Below are 23,258 nucleotides of genomic sequence, written 5' to 3'. Positions count from 1 at the left end.
TTAGCCGGTACCCCTTTAAGCATTAGGAAGATTGGAGTCAATGTTCTTTCCAGTGTAACTTACAGGCCATTTCCTGGTCCAATTAAAAGAAAATGGACTAAGACACTCTGTTCTTTTGAGTGGATTTTGCAGATCGACAGAAGTACATGTCAATGCTACATGTCATTTTCTAGGTATATAATCATCACTGGAGATGTCCAGAATCAAACCCCCAGATTCCAACACCTTCCACACCTTGGCAATCCAAACCAGATCCAAATTCAACTAATTGTATCTATCTTTGTAATGGGCTGAACCAAAACTGTAGCTAGTACTTCAAGTAGTGAGTGATCTTAGAAGTTGTCATACAATAACATGAATGCCATTTATTTGTTTGTTTAAAATTCAAAATCAGATAACGGACTGGGGCTGAGAGTGGGTCCGGTGTGGTGCAAGAACTCACCAGGTGATGGAGAGAACACACCCATTTGCTGTGGTCTCAAGACTAGCAAAGTGCTGAATAACAAAAACTGGAAGTCATGGTTGATTACCATTTTCACCTTTCATTGTAGGAACTCATTGCTCATTTCTCACAAATCAGGAGATCTCGTTCTTATTTTATAATCCCGGAAGAAAATACTTCTTTTGCGAAAAGATTGAAAATGAAGGGCAGCCTCTGCCATTGTTCAGAATGTATTTGATAGGTTGGGCCTGAGGTGAACAACCCCCATCAAAGCCTTGAGGCCTCTTTCCACTGACTTCAATGGGATTTGAAATGAGTTTATTCCCCCTAAAACAGTCTTTCAAATAAAGCTGTAAACCAAGCAACAATAATCCAACTGCAAGCACATTTGTTCACTGAATTCATTTCCTTGTCCCTATATCTCTGAGGCAGAGGTGCAGACTAGAACATATTTCTCTTATTAGTTGAAATCATGCAGTATAAATGGCACAACCTATCCTGATGGCCTGTCCCCTACAGTCACCCAGGAACTGGAAGCAATGAGACAAGCAGATCTAACCTCATTTTCTCATTATATAATCTTTGGTTATATAATGTATATATGCTATTAAGGATAAAAAGAGAGGATTTTAATAAGCACAGTATAAAATGTTACTTCAATATTTAACGCTCCTCTGATACATTGTTGTGTGTTAGTTTGGGGGTAATATTATTGTATGGGACAATGGAAGTAAGACTCGTGGTCCATTATTTTTAAATGGGGTTTTACGCATTGCTCACAGTCTGTCTTTCCTTGATGACTTTTGAGAAGTTTACAATGCACAAAAGCTGTGTGTAGTGCTTGTATTTTGAAATGATATTTGTTTCTATATTCCAGACCTATCAGAAAAGATTAAACAAAATAAAATCCTATTTTAAGCTATTTGTATGTCCTGCATGAACCCAAATTTGTCTGTAATTTATACTCTATTTGCCTAGAAGAATTTAGCTCTGTAGCTGGCACTTTTACATTATAATGTGACATACCGTTTCAATAGATTTCAAGCACTTTTACAATGAGAAATAAATATGAAATTGTTTGTTATTGTAGGTTTGAAAAAACTCAAAATCCAAAATTTAAATCACAAAAGGCCAGACTAATTTAATAAATTATTTCTACTCCCTTCCTCAGCCATTTACACAACTGGCTTCAAACAATGATGCAGCTCTGTGAGGAGATCTTTATCCAAATATTTATATCACTTGACACAAAATACGTATCTGAATTGCTACAGTGATAGATAAGGATGCAATTCCCAAGACCCAGCATGCCCAACTGCTGGCATTCAGAATTTTTTCCCCTTTCTAGAATTCCAATAGGTTTTCATTTGAAATGGAAATTAAAAGCAAGGCAATATTAAAACATAAAAAATGACACCTTAGAAGTCAAGTGACTTGTGCAACATTATTTTGTGCTTTCTACTGCTCCTTTTTCTCCTACTATAATTAAAACTCACCCTGCTCCTCCACATAAATAACAACAACAAATCAAGTTCAGTCCAATATAGGCCTTCCACCCTCATACTTGGTTTTATATTACACGAGATCCTTGTCTGTTCAAAAAGTGCATCTTTTTTGGTGATCTTTTCTTTCGTGTCGAGTGATGTGAAATTCAAAGTATTCAACACAATCTTGAGGTAAGATTACAGCCTCTGAATACTTCTTAAACATAAAAACAGACTTTTTTTTTTTTTTTTTGAGATAGCTTTCATGGATTTAGAAAAGACACACCACTGGTAATGGTGTTACTTGAGCCACGGTACAGTACATCATGGCACATCTTCATAAAATAGCTAAGAATATCAGACAGGACTTTTATTTACAGAAATTGATGCCACTTCCAGAAAAATATATAACAGATACAACAATATTTCCTGAATGTCCTGAATGTTTAAAAGATTCCAATTATTTTCTCCCCAGCGATATGGTGGTCCTTCCAAAAATGAATTTTACCTGGCCTGTTTTGTATGGAACATAAATGATACCAGTGAGTATTTGGAATCAAGTTGTTTTCCTCTGTGGCATACTGCTTCAGCCGTATGGAGACTCTACCATTCCTGTTTACTCACAAGCCAATTTGCTGTCAAAGCTGGAGAGGGCAATAGCAAAGGCTTGTAGTGCACACATTGGGTAGTTATAGTCCATGGTGAATACATCCTCAGCCACACGGCCAAACTGCATCACTATATAGTCAGCTGTAATAAAAGTGACAAAATGTTATTTTTGACTACAGCCCCTATTCAATAAGTGTGTGTTCAATACCAACCCACCACTCAAAAAAATCCCCAGGGTAGATGGGTTGAATGCTGTAACATTTACTCATGCAAGTAGTCATGACTTTAATGGGACTATTCATACGAGGACAATTTGAATGAGGACAAATTGCAGGAGTAAAGGCTTTATATGTGTTTTCTTTTAAAATTTTAGCCAGGTAACCAATGGATTTTTTTTAAAAGGTCAGGCTGCTAGTCCCTTGCATTCATAAGCACGAAATTCACCTCTGTAGAAGGCCAGCAAGGCCTATGCACAGACATTGCGCTGACCCTCTGCAAAGGGGAGAATTTCACTCATACAAAACAGGATCTAATTCTGCTCCCATTGATTTCAACAGGAGCATATCAGGCAAGCAGACAGGCAAGGAGATTGGGAGAAATAGAGGGTGAATATGGGTGTAATTGTGCTGCCTTTCTGCCACTGTGACTGTACACACTTGACACAGAAACACTGCAAAGATAATTATGCAGTGCGAACGTCAGCAAGTAACTCCTGGCCTAAAGTAACATGCTATGATATTACCATGAGGAGGATGGTAACTGCTTTGCTTTAGAAGTCTTGGCAAATACTTGCTCAAATGTTTCAAACACCATATAGCTCTCAGAGGCTGGCACTGCCAATTCCCAAGCATGATCTTCACAATGTTGATCTTGCCAAGGCCTCAACACCCTGACTCTCCTAGACAAGGCACTGGTCTGATACATCGTGGTGAAGGTGTCGTCATCTATGCCCGTGAAAGGTGAGTGCCTAATGGGGCCAATTCTGCCCCAACTTGCCAAGTGCACTTTAGCCCCTGTGCTCCACAGAGAGGGCATAGAAGGATCAGAAAAGAGCCACAAATGGTTTGGGTAGAATTTCCCCAGCAAAGGATTAATGAAGCCCCTGATGTACAGGAGTGTGCTGGGGCAGGCTAGGGAATAGCACAGTGCTGAGTGCAACAGGGAATCCTGGGCTGCTGCCCAGTCCATCGGTAGCCCTGAGGAGGCTGCTGTAAATTAGCAAAGCCCCTAGTGCTGCTCTAATTTACACTGGGGGCCTACTCTGTTTGCATTGCCGCTTCCATGCTGCACCTTGCAGTGAGCACAGCACAAAATTTGTCCCAGTAGGTGTAAAGCACGATCTGATCTGAATTGTAGGGACAGAATCCATGTCAGATATGTACAAAACAAGTGTTGTTTCCAATCTGTTTAGCTCAGTGATCTGTACTTACGATCATTATCGTGAATAATTTGGAAGTTTTTCACGGAGGCCTGTGTAACTCGACCGTGGAAATTTAAAACATAGGACTGGGTGTCATCATTCCAGACCGGAGTTTTGTTATGCAGCTCAATGACGCTCTCTGTGTTTTTGTTCTGCCATCTTGCAAGAAGCGTTTCATGTTCCTGCATACATCACACATACAAACTTCAGGTTAGCACTCTCTGAGGGGAAAAGGGGTTAACAACTTCAACCATGCCTCCCTCATTGGCACTCTTCACTTTCAGTATCACAGTACAAATAAAAACAAGACAAAGTCATGTAAACTATTTTAATTGGAACTGGGCATCCAAATCCCATAGGCTTCTTTGAAAATCCTAGTCCATAGCTGTTCTCTGAAATGTATGATTATTTGTAAGGTGGTGGCACTGAGGAGCCCCAGTCACAGACCAGGACCCAATTGTACTAGGTGCTGTACAAACACAGAACAAATCTCTAACATCCAATCCTTCAGAAGAAGAAACATAGCCACTCTAGGTGAAAGAGAACATTTTAAAATAACTTTAATTGTTGACCGACGTTGTGACTTACATTACGTGGTCGGATAGAAACTCTTTCATGGTCCATATTCATCCCTGGTATGACCACACTCATCTTACGGGGTCCTTTAAATCCCAAGACATTTGTTTCCTAAAAAAATTTTTAGACAAGTATTTGTAATGCTTCTTTTTTTTAAATCTTGGAAGTTAACTTCTTTAGGCCAGAGGATAAAGCAGCGTCATCAGCCCATTATCCATTCAAAAACAAACAGAAGCTCTGACATTCATCAGCACTGTCAAACTCTCTGTCTTAAAAGTTCTGACAACAGGAAAAATGGAAATGTAATAGTCTGTCATAAAGCCCTCTATGACAAAACTTTTAGGATAGGCAGGTAACTACATTAATGTAGGTAAAAATCATTCATTTTTTAAAATGAATGTGACATAACTATAGTACCCAGGCATTTTGGTTATCACAATAAATTGCAGTTATAATTTCATAACCACTAAATGCAGACACACATTTTTAATAGAGAGAGAGAGAGGAACCTAGCTTCCTTTCATTCCACAGCCAGTACAAAAGCAAAAGAGGATGAGCTGCCAATGTTAACATCTGTTAGTATTGGTTTGATTAGTAAAGTCTTCAGATATGTTAGGCTTGGAGATGAGAATGGTAAAACAAACAAACAAACATGCTATCACGAAGCAGGTTTTCTTAGTTACAGAGGCAGAGGCGGTAGAGAAAAAATACTGGCACCAAGATTTGTCCATGCAAAATATTGTATTTTGTATTACACGCAACTTTGCTCTCTCTCTACTCAGGTTTTAACAGTGCCCACCACTGGGGTATCCAAGAGTCTCTCAGAAGATTATTACCAACATCAAAATAGACCAGTATTCTGATTTTCTTTTCAGTCCCTACTTGCCCTCAGCTGATTAGGGCTATGGTCCTCTCCACCCCCTCTTCTATGTTTAAGGGGTAATAAACTGTAAAGAAGGGAGTCTCAAAATCCATGGTGGCCTATCTCTGCACCCCTGAAGTCAGTGGCAGGTTTTGCCATCAGTTCAGCTACTCCAGGGAGACACCAGAATTGCAAAGAGCCTTGTCTACACTAGGGCAGTTCAACCAGCGGGAATTTTCAAAAGTGACTTATGACTTTGGAGCCTCATTTTTGGGTACACAAGTGGAAAAGCCTGGATTTTTCGTACAGTGCTGAGCCTGACTCCCCTGCAAACCAGAGCCCTTTAAGATGTCTCAAGTTGGGCTCCTGAAAATTAAGGCACCCCACATCTATAGTCACTTTTGAAAATGTAGGCTTAAAATTCTTGCTTACAGATGAAGCCTTGTCATACTCCAAATCTCTGAAATCACCCCCCGTTTTTTCAATAAACATTCCAGGGAATTTAACCTTATATTTCTACCAGTCCTGCAAAAGATTTGCAGCCACGCTTGACAAATCCCGTTCGGTATTAAAAAGACAGGTGGATTTTTATGTCTCCAGGACAATATACAGTAATTGAAAGCTTTCTGCCTATTTTACAAAATGATTATGGTCAAGTCTTTGACAGAGTAAAAATAAGGTCATCATTTCATCTTGGAATTTCTATTGGATGCCTGTATCATAGTGATACCCAAATTAATATGTTTGCCAACAGCGTTTGAAAGCCAGAGAGAGCTTAGATAATATAGCAAGAGCCAACTTCTGTGAAGAGACCCATACCTATGCTTATCTTCCACTAATTATTGACAATACTCATTTGCTATTCGGTGTTTTGAACATTTCTTTTCAAGCTGCAGTGGTGTTATTTGCAATCCATTGAGACACCAGTGTGGCTGGAGACTTTCTGAAAGCTGGAGTTAAACACTAATGCTTTATCATATTACTCATGACAAGCATATATTATTCCCCTGAAACTTCTGTAACACAGTCTTCAGAATTTCTAGTAAAAACTAAAATTAATGCTTTTGCTAAATGAAAAGGGAATTGAAGGGAGGAAAGTACTGATTTCACACTGTAAATTATACCAGTTGATGAGTAAATCACTCAAAGGCTTTATGAAAGCGTATATCAATGGATGTAATCATTTTGCCAACATCAAGCCGCAACATTAAAATTCAGTTCTGAATAAACACGGAATGCATAAATAAAACAAGGAGTGAAGTAAAAGGAGCTTAATTTAAGCTCAGAACTTCCCAACACATCATCAACCAAATAAAGTCATTTTCCAATACCTCCTCTGTCATTGTCTTCCGCCCCATATTTTTGTGTATAAACACGCTTTTATTCCAGGGCTGTGACTAGTACTATTTGAAGACATGGACCAAACCCTGATCTCACCCCACTGTAACTCCATTTACTTTAAGACAGTCCTGATTTACACTGGTGCAAAGGAGCTCAAAAATAGGATCTGTGGACTAGATCCTCTGCTCCTGTAAATGGCAATAGCTCAGTTGACTTTAATGGAGTGATAGTGAGGTAAATCAATCGAAGATCTGCTCCCGTGTCTTTAAGTGATGGATCATCTTCTCTTTACCTGACCATTGCTTTTCCTGGGGATAGTATAATGGTGATTCATGTATTTAATCAACAGAGTGTGGGGAACCTGTCCATACTCTGGCTTTTAAAACACAGTGTAAATTTAGTAGATTATGTGTTTTTTAATATAATAATAATAAGTTATAAAATCCATGTACCATACACCCGAGCTGCTTGCATGCAAATAGTTTTATAGGGAATACAAAAATTGGATACATGATATCCACTATCTTTCCTTGGTTTCCTTCCCTTCCTATCTGGACCACATGTACACACCAATGCCTTTTTGTAGACTTTACTGTTGAATCACACACAAGGCCAAAACTCTCACTACATCACAACATGCTAAGATATACTATCTCTCTCTCTGTGCAAGGGATTTAGAGCCTAAGCAACACTCACTGAAGTCAGTGGGAGTCTTTTCATTGACTACAACAGTAACTGGATCATATTTTTTTTATTATTATCTGAGCTAACAGAGTCTGGGGGAAACTGAATTGTGTGCTGTTCAGAACTTAAAAGGCCAAGTGTTGAGCATGGCAAACAGTCTTGCTGGTAAGCGGACAGCCAGACCTCTCTGCATCTCACCCAAAAGCACAGCTATTCTGAAATTGGCCTTTAGGTGCTGCTGCAGATTTATTAATCAGCTATTCTGCTGTCATGATAAGATGCTCTGTGGTGAGAGTACAAATGATTAAGAGCAATTACTGAAACTTAGCACTTGCACTCAGTTCAGCCACAGTGCTTGGACCGTAACACAGAAGGGAACTCCACAATTTGGGTTTTCAGTGCATTTATCTCACAAATAACAATGAAGTAATTGCCAGTCTCTGATTTTGCTTGAGACCTGCTGGTCAGATTCAGTAGGCTGGCACAGCTTTCTTCAGATGGGGACTTGATCAGCATGAATTAAGAGGGAGTTGGGTGCATAGCAGTGCTTTTTACATCTTACCTCAGATCTTTGTTACAATGGGTAGTTTTTGCTCAAGGGAAACCCAAGGCTGGAACTGAAAAAGGCCACTTTAGAATAAAGTTGTTTTGGGAACTCTCTGAGTGGTATTTTTGTGTTTGTGCTACAATCAGTACCAACAATCATTACTTTAATGAGCACTGTCATTAATAAAATCCAATCCAATCCAGATCTCCTTTTGTGCTGTGGTCAGAATCATAGTGCATTTGCAAATCTAATAACATTTTCCTGAAATATTAAAAGATCAATGGAACAAGTAATTGTCTTAACTATGCATATATATATATATATATATATGCAAGTTTTAAACACATTCATCTGATAATAGGCATATAAGCAAATTTGTTAATCTGTTTTAGCCACACTCCCCAAACAGTGAGTATGATTCTGATCTCACTTACAGTTTTACATAGTTTTTACATAGTTTTATGCATGTAGATGCTAACTCTATTGACTACACTGGGGTTTTTACTTGCAAGGGCTGATGGTCCAAATATCTGGTGATTCCATGAAAATGATGCAATGCCTCAATTTGCATACTTTATAATGATATATATCACCTCATTTGCATATTTCTCTTCTTTTAAAACATATACAAAGTTGCTTTAATTTTTTACTTCTTCCTACTCCTGGCTTGCAGCAGCAGATCAGTTGCTCTGCTACAGGGAATGCCGCACTACAAAAGTCAGTAAAAATAATTTACTGGACATGTAAGTCGTAGTGAAACTGAAGTCTAAATATAAATAGAAGTCAGATGCTTGGGTTTATGATTTTAAAGGTATTTGCTGAAAATCTGAAAGGGTGGGCCTGAAGCACCCAGACACCAGAGTGAAGAGATGGGTTAATGGGTGGGGGAAATGTGCTGTGTCATCTACACAAAAAGAGAACCAACCCCATGCCCCCAGAAAAAAGCCATGTTCATGTTGGTAGTATCACTGACCCTCATTGCCTTGAGACATGCCCATGGAAGTGGAGGGGCCCCTCATTTTGGTTTTCATGTGCTGACAATCTTAGGGATCATTCACAGAGCTCTGCCCATCACTCCAGACAGATTGTTTCCTACAGCCCAAGACTCACTCTTTCAAGCTAGGGGGAGGGAATGTATGTGGAACATACCCCCAGCTGTGGCTAACTGGTCCACATCACACAGGAGTTACAGGCAGGAAGAGGCCTGATGCTCCTGGTTCCTTCAACAGGAGACATGTGCTCTCTCGCTCTCTCTGAGGGACTGTTTCAGACCTACCTGCCCAACTCCCTGTGAACTCCACCGGAATTCACAGATGCCATCTCCAGGGTGCCATTGCTACTGACCATGTCTTGGTGGGGGAATCTTGTCCCCACAGCCACAGCTCCCACTGAGAAAGATCTCTTCCATAAGATGCATAAAGGAGTGGAAAGCATTCTATCCCCATAGTACCACAGCTCTGAGGTCTTCTGACTGGAGGTGAGGGGCAAGTCAGATGGCAATTTGGCTGGAGGCAAGAAGTATGTGTGGATACATTTCTTACCTCTACTTCCTGCGAAGTCTCCTGATCTTCCTGAGAGAGAATTTGAAATCAGGAGACTGAGTTGTTCACAGAGCGAATGCTGACTTACACCAGTGTAAGTGATAAGAGAACCAGGCCCAATGTTTTGAAAATTAACTCTTACTCATTGCAGCCTTTGCCTGCGAGCAGTACTTACATAGCAAATAGCAGCTAGCTCCTGACGCAGGTTACTTGCTTCTAGGCTTGATGTTGTTTTCATTGGATTTACTCCACTGTCATATACTGTAAACTTAGTCCCCATAAGATTTGATCTATCAAAAAAAACAGGAAGATAAATTACTTTTGTCACAATACAGCCTGAACTATCTAATCCCTTATCGTATCAGAGGCTCAAGTGGCCAAAACCCCATAATATTCTATTAACGGTAAATAAAGCGGTCATCTGAAATCCTAAATATACATGCACCCCTGGGAAACAGGATATTACAAGAAGCATGTTATAGTCACTGTCCCTATTATTGAACTGTGCTGGGAGAATTCTTGTAATCTACCAAGATTAAGAGGCAATAACTCAGATATAAAAGAAGCTATACAGTTCTAGTTAAGCCCTCTTTTTTGTTTACAGAATTTTCAGGGATCATAATTGCCAAGAAACTGAATATTCTGTCAAGAAAACATATATTCCTTCCTCTCTATCTTGGGTGCTTAAATGTTTACCTTAGCTTTCCAATGAAACTCTCTCCGCCTCGAGACAGGTCAGTTGGATCTATAGAGATGAGGTAATTAGAGGTTTTGCTCTTCTTTCGCTTCCTTCCAGCTAATAGGAATACCTAGGGAATGCAGAAAACGTCACATTCTAGAATGTCAAAGAATGTTTAACACCTCATCCTCCAAAGAAATGGGCAATGTTCCCGAGGTTTAGCATCATCAGCAGACACCTGAGACTTAGCAAAAATGGGTAAAAACTAGCAAGGCAAAGTGACTGCTTCTTTCTTCAATCCATTATTTATGGTTTAAATAATTAAACTTGACACACTTCGTTAAATGTTTAATTCTTATTTGTACTGACACTTTTAGTTGTTTTAAATACAGGTGCAACTGGTATGCCATTGAGGTATATTTTATGACCTTTTTACCATCCTCCCTTTCCAAATGGAGGTAATAGGTGGGGTACATTCCTCGGTCCATTCCCTTCTTGTCCCTTGTGATTCGGCATTTGACGGTGACGCCCTGTGGGGCAGGTCTCACAGCAAATTCCTCCAGATCATCAACATCTACAACAGGCTCATTTGTGGAAGGGCTGGGAGCTGAGGCTGCCTCCTAGAAGAGTAAGAAAGGCCACCTCATGTTTACGTTACAACTAGAAAGGAAAGACTGAAAACACAAGATTTTAAAGAAAAATGTCAGCAGCTGCACTGCAGAAACAGCTTCTTAAAAAAAAATACTGGCAACAACATAGCACATTGCCTCTCCCACTGTTCTGGCCCTTACGCCTTGCAGGTGCTGCAAAGGGGAGGAATTTGGGTGCAACTGCTCAGATGCGAATCCCCCCTCTCAGCTGGTTTAAAGCCAGTGGAACAGTCTCCTATGCCAACTGCAGCCCTGCACGAGGGACATACCGGAAAAAAAGAGCGGAGTCAGTTGCAGCTACAGAGCCAGACTCGTAACCAGTGTCAGACAGAATCTGGCTTGATATTTATAGCTGGGTCCATCCCACAACCCTAGATCTGAATATGCCCAATTCTGAGAAAGTTGGTATCTAGGAAAGGTGGACAACTGGGAGATCACGAAAGGGAAAAGTGGGCTGTTTGGGGATAGATTACAGTTGAGGTAGTAGGGTTAAGAATTCCTATACTAGAGAGTTGAGAGCACTTTGGGTACCAGAGGCGGGAGCAGTGTGAGAGACTACAGACGGAGATAACTGTAAAGCCACCAACTCTGAACAAAGATTTTATTTGAACAATTTGATATTTAGTTTACCTATTTTTCCTGTCTCTTCATTAAAGTTCAGATAATATTAGCTACCTGTTGCTGGAGGCCCAGTGCAATTTGAGTTGCTTGACCACTATCCTACAGGCCTAGCATAGCATCAGTTGCTTGCTTGGCTATTCTGACCCCTGTAGCATGACATCTTCCAGTTGGCAGAGACTGAATAACCTTATAGATGTCTCAGTTTCTGCATACCACGGCACATAAGACAAAACACAGGTACTGTGTGCTTGCAGCTGTACACAGATAACATAGTTATCCTTGAACGTCTGGGGTACACTGTTTTATTGCCAAGAGGCATATTTTTACTCCACCCCTCCTATCACCAGATGTTGTTTTGATGACCCCAATTATCATGGTAAGAATGGAATGTGGTTAAGGGTGGAAACCCAATGTAGGTAATTAGCATATATGACAATGAGAAAGAGATAATTAGGTGAAGGTTGTTTATGGAAGGGTATAAGTAGTCACCACTAGGCTACGTCTACACTGCAGCACTAATTCGAATTAGCTTAATTCGAATTACAGAAAGTGATTTATAGAAAGCGCTGCAGACTGTCCACACTACAGCGTTTGTGCTGGTTTCTTGCGTCCACACTGGCCAGCCTTAATTCGAATTAGAAAGCAGTGCAATCTGGGAAGCTATCCCACAGTGCAACTAACCACAGAGGCTGTTGTGATGAGTGTCATCATCCCAGGATGCAGTGCTGCTTCCCCCACCCTCTTCCCCCACCCCCAAACAAACAGGAAAAGGATTTTCATGCTGTTTTTTTACTCCCCCGATCGCCACTCCTGCAGGCACATGGAGCCAGCTGAACTATGCTCTCATTTTGACCATGACAAATACATAGCAGCTTATCCTGGATTACTTTAGAACTGTATGCTGTTTCCCTTTTATGCTCCCCCCACCACCACCTGTATATTGCTTGCCTTTGATTTTGATTCTACAGGTGTCTGTAGAATGCAAGATAAATAACAGTTAGTATATTAACAGTGATACAAATGTTTCCATTTCACTGATGGAAAGCATGATATAATGTATCCACATGTAGCACTGTGAATAAACTCTTAAGAAACTATCAATTTCCATGATTGGCCACTGAAACAATGTAGCAAAGAATTTCCTCTCACTGCTGGCATTTAAAACGCATTCACTACGCGGGGAGGGGAGGTGGTGGTGAAATCTTTCAAATGGACAAACTTTAAAGGGCTAAACTTTCAAAAGGACAAATCTTAAAGGTACAAACTGCAAAGGGCTTGCTGGGCAGTTAAAACGCATTCACCTCGCCAGGAGAGGGGGGTTGAAATTTTCAAACCCTTAAAGGGACAAACTGCAAAGGGCTTGATGGGCATTTAAAATGCATTCACCACGCGGGGAGAGGTGGATGGTGAAATCTTTCAAACCCTTAAAGGGACAAACTGCAAAGGGCTTGATGGACATTTAAAATGCATGCACCACGCGGGGAGAGGGGGGTGGTGAAATCTTTCAAACCCTTAAAGAGACAAACTGCAAAGGGCTTGTTGTGTGTGTGTGTGTGGGGGGGGGGGGGGGGGGATGATCGCAACTTGGATTTTAAACCCATTCACCGCAGGAAATGAAGATTTAAATCTTCCTGGGGCTGCTTTGGGGGAGGGTACTGAAATGGAGCATCATGGGATACAGTCTGGAGGCCAATTAATTCGATTTAAGTCCCATTGCGTCCACACTCACACCACTGTGAATTAACTGATGCGCTTCAGGCGCTAATCCACTTGCAGAGGTGGTTTTATATTAATTCAATTTTAAAGGCTCCTTAATTCAAATTAACAATGCGCAAGTGTAGATGTGGGAGTAATTAATTCGAATTAAGGGACTTTAATTCGAATTAAGCCACCAGCGTAGACTAGGCCTCAGACAAAAGGGGGTCGCTCCATCAACACCTGACTCCACAGGAGGTGCTGCCGGTTGGACCGGAGGATCCACTGACTCACTGGTGGGGCCTCTGAAGAAAGCTTTCCTGTATACAGCCTTCTGAGTAACTGCTTAGCTCTCCAGGTTTAGTGAGTATGATACATTGTAGTTAATTTTAGGCTTTGTATCTAACTAGTATATTTATAGAAAACCTTGCACATTAAACCTTATTGATCTGCAAGTCAGGCATTCCCTGTCTCACTGGTATCCACACTGATCACAAAGTGTCCAGAATCAACACCTGTTTACTTCTGGGAATGTTTGGTTTGACTTTTCAGTAAAATTTCAGGCCAGTTCTTATTTTATCTAAACCACTTCACCCATCCCTTGTTTTTGGTTTCAGAGGATACTCTCCTGTTCAACCTTCCCATTATTTGCTCCTCTGAATCATGTCATGTATCACAGTAAATCTCCCTCAAGATGCTATGTTAAAAAATGCTGGCTTTCTGACCTGGAAATGACAGAATTCATATTCATCTACAGGCAACACTCCTGCTTTCTAACCTTGTTTGATTTCTTGCTTGTTGCAGAGCCAGGTCTGGTGTTACTGTTTAACTGGGAGGAACTCGAGCTGTCTTCATCATCCTCATCCTCTTCATCAAAATTCATGCTGCTTGAAATGCCTGAGGAGCATGCAAACAAGTTTATATGAAATGTGAAAACATTAAAGCTGCGCATGCATGCAAACAGGATACAGACCATGATAAGTATTTCTCCAGCTGTTGCACCCTAAAAGCCCCCAAGTGAATTTGGGTTCCAGTGTGGTAGGTGCTGTACAATCACATAGTAAGAGAAAGTTCCTGCCCTGAAGAGTTTACAATCTAAATAGACAAGACATACAAAGGATGGGAGGAAAGGAAGTATCATTTTATAGAGATTGAGTGATTTACCCAAGAACACACAAGAAGCTTGTGGCAGAGCCAGGAACTGAATCCAGATCTCCCGAGTTGAGTGCTTTAAACACAAGACCATTAAAGACCCAATCCTGCAACTGGATCTGAGAGGGCAGCCCCTTACCAGGGGCCTAAAAAAATGCAAGATGTACCTCACTGTAGTAAGATTTCATATTTAGCTATTATTCCTATATGATCTCATGGGGAGCAGATCTTAGTGTGAGAAAAAATATTTATACAATCACATTCTATGTTTATGTATGTAAAAATAAGACAAGGACAGACAGGCTCCCTTAGAGCACTGATCCATTTCACTTTAATACTTCTGTGTCAGTCCCACAGGTGCCCCAACCACCCAAGCTTTGAAGATTCTAAGGGAATGGAACTTTGAAGACCAGGTTGGGCTTGGCAGCAGAAGATCTAGGTGGGTGGGGCCTTGGAAGTCTACCAGGCCTGGTTTTTCCAGGGAGTTTGCATAGATGAAGCCACCTTCCACTTTTGGTTCAAATCTGAAATTACAGCTCATTTACATAATATGTTCCAAAAATGTTAGTTATTTTCCAGAGTTTTGGTCAAGAATTTCCACTATCGTTAATTCAAACGCAGAAGGGTAAATAGGACAAGTATTAAACAAAGATCCTTGGCGCCAAATAAATAGTAGGGGCAGAGTTAACTTCTTCCTTCTGTACTTACCTGGAACATGATCCAGGGCCACAAGACTGGATTGGGAGGTGGAAGTGGACCAGGATGTATTTGCGTGGGGATCTGGGAAAGGAAAAAATCCATGGGCTCGATTCTGCAAACCCTTAATCACATGAACGAACAATCCTTACTTAACGAGAGGACCCCAAATATGACTAAGGGCTTGCTGGGTCGAGTCACATTTCTGCTGCCATAACTCTCAGATATTCTCCTTTATAAAAGCCATCCCTTGTTGAAGATTCAAATTTAGCTTAGGCCCATTGAAACCTGGTGTGACCTCCCTTTCAGTATTTGAATTAAATGAGAAAGAGCTGAATTACAGAACTGAGGTTACAGCGTGCATTATTCGTACTAAATGGTTGCATTGTAAACCTTCCGGCACCTTGTGTATGTGTTCTTCGTTTTGAGTCTTTGGTTTAGTTTTTGAGCTTTGACATACAGATATAATTCAGGAGTACACACAAATTCTACAGGAAAATGTATTCAGTAATACTTATTTTGCAGCAAGCAAAGATTGAACTAAACTATTGCACAGACTCATATATTAGCTGAAATGCTCATGGCAATATTCTTAGGTTTGAATATTGAAATTGCATTCTGTAGCTTTTATATAATTTATTTCTTTTTTTTATTGCTATTTCCAATCACTTCAAATGCTCATCCTCCCATAAATGCACATGGGTCAAGTACATGCATATGCACCGTTAAGTATCCCTTAGAAATGCAACAGTTGTCATCCCATCATCCACTGCTTTAGTTCCCCCTACTTTGGATTTTATTACTTTGGAAATAATATAAAAAGAGGCATCAAAAGAGTCTCCAACAACATACTGCATGTAAGGAAAGTCAGAGCTCATAGATTAACAGATATGGCCAAAATGACGAGTCAGAGTTCGAAAACCTGTGCTCACCCACCATCATCATGCATGATTAGGTACAACTTGAAGAGACTGTTCATTCTTTGACTCCCATTAAGAACCTTAAAAGCTATTTAACAAGAGCCAATTTGTCAAACTGGGGCCATGGAATTACCGTCGCTTTTCTAAAACTGGACATTAAATATGAGTTGGAGAGTGTGACATTGAATGATCTAAGTTAAGCTCCTTCATTTATGCAGATGACAACTGGCAGACACATCTGAATTAATCATTAACCCTTTGCTACCTTGGAAAATTGGTGTAGTCAACTTGGACTTACAATAAATGCCAAAAGATGAAGTGGTTGAACCTTGAAAAAGGAACAATAGATAAAGTGCTGAAATGCAGCCACAGTGAAGTCCTACAACAAGTAGAATTTTATATGTACCTAGACAGCTTGATCAGTGCTGATGGCTCCATCAAGGATGAGGTTAAAAGGAGATGTGCCTTAGCCACAAGTTCTGCACAGAAATTGATGGAAGTACAGACTTTGAAAAACATTATGTTTGGGATCAAAGGGAAAATTTATCAAACCAGTGTACTAACAGAATTACTCTATGGCCTGGAAGCAGTTGCATTAAATGAAACAGAGATCAGAAAGCTGGCGGCAGTAGAGATGAGAGATATTTGAAAAACAGCAGGTGTAAAGTGAAATGATTTTAAGACGATTGAAGAGGTTAGAAGGAGAGCAGGATGTTAAACCAGCGTACAGGATGGGCTACAATTAAAAAGATTACGATGGTGGGGACACTGCAGATGACAAACAAATGATAGGATGCTAATGAAAATAATGCAAATGCAATCAACGTCAGTCTGACCTACAGGCTGACCACCAATTAGATAGCAGGGCATTATATGCAGGGACATGATCAGGCTGGGTTTAATGGAGGAACAAGTCAAAAACAGGAATGAATGGCAATGCTGTATTGTTCCCTGTGTCTGCAAAGATGCTCTGGGATGGAAAAAAATTATTTCTCAAATATTGGCATGCAAATTATATCCCAAATTTGTGAGGGCAACCTCTGCATTCCATGTCCCAAATGGGCATTGGTGCATAAAAGCAGGTGGTTGAGCATACTAATGCATAGTGGCATAAACAGCTATTATCTGCATTTACACCCATCGTGCATTATTCAGATTTTGCTGGTGTAACTAGTGCCAATGTTTGACAAGCTGGTTCTAAGCATCTTTTGGAAACACCCTGAGAAAACTTTAAAGAAGCTCCAGTTTCAGCTTTGTTCCCAGAAAGCAATTTTGTCTGCTGCTTGAACTATTACATAAATCTGTTCCTTCTCTAAATCTTAAAGCTGTATGAGCAATTTTACTTCCAACTGGCAATGAAGAATTAAGACTATTCAGACGAATATGGTCACAATCATTATAGTGACATTAATGAAATTGATAAATCTGAAAACTCCATGTTAGATTTTCATCTGATTTTTCCTAAAACCTGAGGAAGCGAGTGTCTGTCCTTGTGATGCCTTCACTGACAAGGAAGGCTCAATGTTAAGAATACCGAAATCAAAAGGCCAGAATATTTAACACAGGAATAATTCTAATTGTGGCACTTTCCAGCAGATGGGGAAATCAAATAAAACATTTGGCTTCTCCTTGCAGGGGAGTACTGCTTATGCACTAATGTATTCTATAACCTATCTTCTCCTAACTGAAACAGACATGTAGAGTGCTCCCTTTGTGACCAGACAGGCATCTGTTAATATTGGGCTTCCACCACAAATTTCCTGCCAAACAGCAGAATGGATTCAAATCCAGGCTAAGCAATTCTAATGACAATCAGCAAGACTTTTCCTACAGTCAGCATTGCCCTCATGCGGCTTTCCCCTTCCCCATAAATAAGCTGAAGGTGGCTTATAGGCAGCTACTCTCAAGGTTCTCACAGGAGCATGGTTCTTTAGATTCATAGTGATATGGCAGTGAGGCAGTCCAAGGAGCAGTGCAGAAGCATTGTGCTTCCAGCTGAAAACCTCAGCCCTAAACAAATGTCCCCATAGATCTTGGGATATTCAGGGGTGAGAAAAGCTGGCTTGCAAGCCTGCTACTCACTCCATGGGATGGCAAATCCCACCATCCAACAGGAACATCCCATGGAACCTCTACTAGTTGAAACCAGCTTATTGGTGCTTTGTACCCATGCAGGGCATGGCATGAGCCACTAATCTTAACAGGAGTCATTAAGCTAAATCCCAGTGCTCTCATTTAAAACATCCCCTGCGTAAACTGTTAGGCTATGTCTACACTACACACCACTGGTGGCAGGGTGAAGGGTATGTGTACCTACGAACAGCCTGACAGAGGGGAGACAGCGGGGGAAGGCTCCAACCGCAGGGAGCCGGCAGCCTTTTCTTGCTGCCAGAGTCTTTCCTTGTGGCAGGGAAAGGTCCTGCAGCGGGAAGATGCCCAGCTCTTTCCCTGTTGCCTCCCTCCTGCCAGAACCTTCCCCCACTGGGGGAGTCTTTCCTGAGGGGGAGAAAGGTTTCAGCAACACAGGACTGTACACTGCTAAAAATAGCAGTGTAGACAGTGAGGCATGGCTTGGGTGAGCAGAGAGCAGGCAGGGTATGTACTTGCATACATGCCCACACCTCTATAGACATGCCTTTACTCTACTCACCTAAGCCAGGTCTCGTCAGCCACACATGCTAAGGGGTGCTACCTGCATGTATGTACTCTGCATGCCACCATAAGAAGCGTGCAGAGTAGGCTGCCTTTACTGTCTACTAAGTGTGCCAGTTTTAACAAGGTTGTTGTTCCTTGATCACAAAAACTCTCAGATTATGGTGCGCGAAATGACTAAAGAATCAAATCTTATGTTTATAAAGTTTAAAACTAAAATCGAACTTAAAAGCAAAACAAACCAAAGTTTGGAGATAACCAAAAAAAAAATTGTATTTGTTATAATCTTATTTTAACTTGGAAAGAAACATAAAAAGAGAGACTGCCCCAAAATAATAAATCCCAGTGGTTTGACCTAACTTAAAAGTTGGTTTATAATTAGAGCTGGTCAGAAATTTTCTAAGACAACATTTTTCACTCAGAAAATGCCAATCCATCGAAAGCAAAATTTTGGGTGGAAATGCTTCTGTTTCAATGACATTTCAAGGAAAAAATGGAAAAAAATGAAATGTCCTTTTCTGACATTTTCAGAACGAAGCATTTCTATTTTTTCATTTCAAAATGAATTTTTATTTGAAATTTCTTTTATTTTGTATCATAAAAAATTTAAAAAACATGAACATCAAAATCAGAAAAAAGGCTTGATATTTTTTCAAAATGAAATGTTTTGATTGACCCAAAACAAAATTTTATTTGGAATTTTGGTTTAATAGAAAATTTCAAAAAAATTTTTTTTTTCCTCTTTCTGTTTTGGAACAGATTTTTTTTTCCAAGTTGCAGAACTTTCCATGAAACAAAGTGTCATAAAGCATCATTCTCATCCAGCTCTATTTATAATCTTTAAATCAACCAACTTTAGTGAGCAAAGTGACTGGCTCATAACTATTCTGAGCCAGGCATTTAAGGGGCAACCATCACACAGGTCAGAACTTGTTAGTTATATCAGTGTCGCTCAGATCCAGATACCCAGGAAACTTCAGACTTTGAGGAAATCTGTTCATTTCAGGTTGAGTTGCTCACATCCACAGTATGAAGCATTTGAGAGAAAGAATCTCAGTGAGAGCTGCTCTACAAAAAGAAGCTGGCATTTAGAAAAGAACCATCTATTTTATACAAGTCAAGTTTTCACTTACATTTTGCTCTTTGTAGACTATTTGTATGTTTTTAAAGCACCAGTTTCTTTCTGTAGAGCAGCTTTGACCAAAGCTATCTTCACTTCAAAGACTGTATGCTGAAAAAAGCAGAGCCATTAAGGCTTAAGGCTTCAGAGAAGCATTGTGAAGATTTTAGGATTTCTTTTCTCCTAAGCTGCTGTGTGATGAGAGATAACACTGTCACTGAAAGGAAGAGACAGATACATACACACAAACATAATCATTTCATCCCCAGTCGGGGCTGCCCTTGAAAAAATCCAGAACATTTGAGAAGTATGCTGCCAAGAAGTGCCACAAAAAAGAGTTCTGTCATTTTCACCTTTAGGAGGATGAACGTATGATGTGAATTTGTGAATTGTTACTACAACCACACAATGTTCTGTCTTCTCATTTAAATGAGGCCATTAAAAACCCTGTTTGGTGGGTAAGTATGTGATTTCTATCGTCCTACAATTTAGATTGTAAACTTATGGACGAGAGCTTGATACAATGTACCATTGCAGTATGTGAAAGTCATGTCCCAGAATGCACTTAGATCTCTTGCTGCTAGATCTCTTACTATTATGGAGATAATACAACGGAGCACTAAGGGAAGGATGATAATTACTCACTGAAGGAAGGGTTTAAAGTGAAAGGGCCTAAAGAAAATGAAGTCTCTGTCTTAGCTTAGAACTGGGTTACCATTGGGAGTAGAAGGAGTTACCAATATACAAACAGAGCAAATAACAAAGAGCATAAGTAGGTAGCTTTGACTACTTACCCTTTTTCTGCATTGTTACTCTAAGGTCCTGCCTGCTTTGTTGCTGGCCACTAGCCATTGTCTCTCCGTCATCTTCACTGTGGCTAGACTGCCCAACAGTAAGAATCTGAATTTGGCTTCCTACCTCCTGAACGTCATCTTGAAAAGCAGCCGGGCCATCAATTCCTGTCAGATAACAGCAAAAGTCTAATCAAAGAATTACTGAAAAGCTAAAAAATATTGACTCAGAAATACTTAGATGCCTTCCTATCTAAGAAACACAGCTCAGCAGTCCATCTGCAATTACATTTTCATGACTAAAATAGTCTTCAAGGCAAACAACTCACTTGCACGCTTTTTTATTTGTTCCCAGAGATCAGACACTAGCTCTGTGACCTGGAAGAGAGTGTTCCAAGTATTGGTATGCATGGGATTCATTGAGCAAAGCCACTTGGCTTCAGACTGTCCATATCTGATGCTGCCACAATAAATCCTCTTTTTGAAGCTGGGTGTAGAGTGTATTGAGGCTCCAAGTGTAAAAGCTATTTTACAGCAGTATTGGTTTTCTGAGCTGTTGAAGCAAATGGAAAGTGTGTATGTCTCTCTGTGTGTGTGAGCATTGCAACGGAGAATGGTTAGATGATTTCTCTGCTTCTAGCCTTCAGACCTTTGATTGTAGCACATTCATTTCCATGAGGTCCAAACACCTCTTTTTCACGTGTATTCTGGGAATATAACACAATCAGTCATTGCTGAGACTTTTAGCACATAAAAATGCTAAATATGAGTGACAAGTTGATTTTCACATACTACAACTACTTCAAGCATGCTTGTTATAAATTTCCAACAGACAAGTTTAAAAAATGTTCATACTTGTGGGATTTTTCACTTAAACTATTGTGAATCTTGCATCTTTCAGGCTGAACCCCACCAAACTGTTCATGTGTCAGCTGGGACCCAAATAGACACTATATTAAATCACTCCTCTAAAGAGAGACCCTTTCTATATAAGGTATTTGATGCCATATTTAGGCTCCTAAATCAGTCTGCAGATGCCTAAAATGGTTATTTAGGCACATAAATATTTAGTTGCTCAACTTTATGTGCTGATGTTATAAACACAGCAGTATTATAATATTAAAAAACCTTATTGTATTATTATTGTATTATTTAAAAATGTAACTGGTTTCAAGACTGAGTTTGCTAAGTTTATGGAGGAGTATGATGAGGTTGTCTACAATAGCATGAAGGAAACAGCCAGAAAAGGGTCACTAGATGGGGAGAGCACTGAGTTACTACAATGGATTCTTTCCCAGGTGTCTGGCTGGTGGGTCTTGCCCACATGCTCAGGGTTTAACTGATCACTATATATATGGGGTCAGGAAGGAATTTCCCCCCAGGATCAGACTGGCAGAGACCCTGGGCATTTATCGCCTTCTTCACATGTGGCCTGGAGTACTTTCAGGTTTCAACTAGTGTAAATGGTGGATTCTCTGTAACTTGAAGTCTTTAAATCATAATCCAAGGACCTCAGTAACTCAGCCAGAGGTTATGGGTCTAGTACAGGAGAGGGAGGATGAGGATCTGTGGCCTGCAATGTGCAGGAGGTTAGACTAGATGATCATGATGATCCCTTCTGGCCTAAGTCTATGAGTCTATGAATTTACTATTTGTATTACAGCAGCATCTAGAGACCCTATCTGAGAACAGGGGCCCATTATTCTGGGTACTGTACATACACATAATAAGGAAGTCCATCCCTAAAAGAGATGACAGTCAAAATAGACAAATGGTAGAAGGGGAAATAGAAAGGTGAAATAACTCGCCCAAACTCAGGTTTAGAAATAGAACTTAAGTCTTCAGACTCAGTCCAATGCATCCTGTTCATTAGACCATGCTGCATCCTCTAACACTCAACCATTTTGTCATGGTCAAGCAATATCTAGATGTGACAGAAACCTGAACAAAATCCTACTTAGAGAGAAAGAGAATACATTCCTTGGCTGGGAAGAGGGTGTTCAGAGTAAGACTCTTTACCAGGCTTTTTCCCCTCAATTCTAAATAAATCACTTATTAGGCCGAACAGTGGAGATAATAGTTCTCTTCTATAGAAAGCCAATTTTATTTTTGCCAGGACAGCAAATTATCAACATTAGATTGTAAACGTACTTCAACTCCTTAGTTAAGATTTAGTGCTGTTGTGTACTACAATGTCAGCCACATAAAAAAAGTACTTTTACATTAATAAAAGCTGTAATAATATCATTTATAGATATAGTAAATAATAAAAGCCTCTATAAGTTTGCAGCTGCACAAGGTTATTTAATAAACAGCAAAGAGGAGAACTGGTAATCATTAATAACTTTGGCTGAAAAAACTGGTCAAGCATGGTCAAATAGAGCTAAGTGAATACTTCTAATTTTTCTGCCTCAGCTGTTCAGTCAAATTTTAAAATGAATTTGCTTCACCGTTTGCACCTATTTTGTGTTTGCTTTCTGTAATCATTTGAGTAACTGAGCTATTTCTCATGAAAAGTTGCAGACAGTGAGCCAATCAATGCTCTTGCTAAACTAGTTGTAATTTGTACATTTGAGTAGTTATCCTGGAAGTGCCTTCTAGAAGAGTTATTCTAATCTAGTCAGAAAACAGAAAATAAGACCATGTGACTTGTGTGACCAATTACAACTAACTAGTGCAGCTGAGATTCCATATATTAAGTATTGTATACTTTACAGAGAGAAGTTTGTGCATATAAGAGTGGAGAAGATTTGAAAAACTTTGGACTAGATTTGAC

General features: G+C 40.0%; 1 protein-coding gene across 6 annotated transcripts in view; it reads right to left on the bottom strand.

Annotated features, from left to right (window-relative positions):
* Positions 1 to 2,281: 2,281 nt before the first annotated feature.
* TUB (TUB bipartite transcription factor) overlaps positions 2,282 to 23,258 on the bottom strand; it is a 91,076-nt gene continuing 70,099 nt past the window's right edge. For 3 of the 6 annotated variants that reach the window (XM_067540733.1, XM_067540734.1, XM_067540737.1), the window contains 9 exons: positions 20,486 to 20,650; positions 15,012 to 15,083; positions 13,930 to 14,048; positions 10,614 to 10,805; positions 10,203 to 10,315; positions 9,682 to 9,796; positions 4,544 to 4,642; positions 3,966 to 4,137; positions 2,282 to 2,676 (listed from right to left, as the gene is read on the bottom strand). In XM_067540733.1, the coding sequence (XP_067396834.1) occupies positions 2,543 to 2,676; positions 3,966 to 4,137; positions 4,544 to 4,642; positions 9,682 to 9,796; positions 10,203 to 10,315; positions 10,614 to 10,805; positions 13,930 to 14,048; positions 15,012 to 15,083; positions 20,486 to 20,650 (1,181 nt within the window). In that variant the 3' untranslated portion in view covers positions 2,282 to 2,542. The remainder of the gene's footprint in view (positions 2,677 to 3,965; positions 4,138 to 4,543; positions 4,643 to 9,681; positions 9,797 to 10,202; positions 10,316 to 10,613; positions 10,806 to 13,929; positions 14,049 to 15,011; positions 15,084 to 20,485; positions 20,651 to 23,258) is intronic. The other 3 variants (XM_067540735.1, XM_067540736.1, XM_067540738.1) reach the window with 1 other exon arrangement.

The sequence above is a fragment of the Emydura macquarii genome, unplaced genomic scaffold (genome assembly GCF_026122565.2).
Source record: "Emydura macquarii macquarii isolate MOO-44397 ecotype Brisbane River unplaced genomic scaffold, CSIRO-AGI_Emac_v2 contig_587, whole genome shotgun sequence".
NCBI lineage: Eukaryota > Metazoa > Chordata > Testudines > Chelidae > Emydura > Emydura macquarii.
The sequence above is the reverse complement of the archived record's forward strand: the minus strand, read 5'-3'. Positions and strand labels throughout refer to the sequence as shown.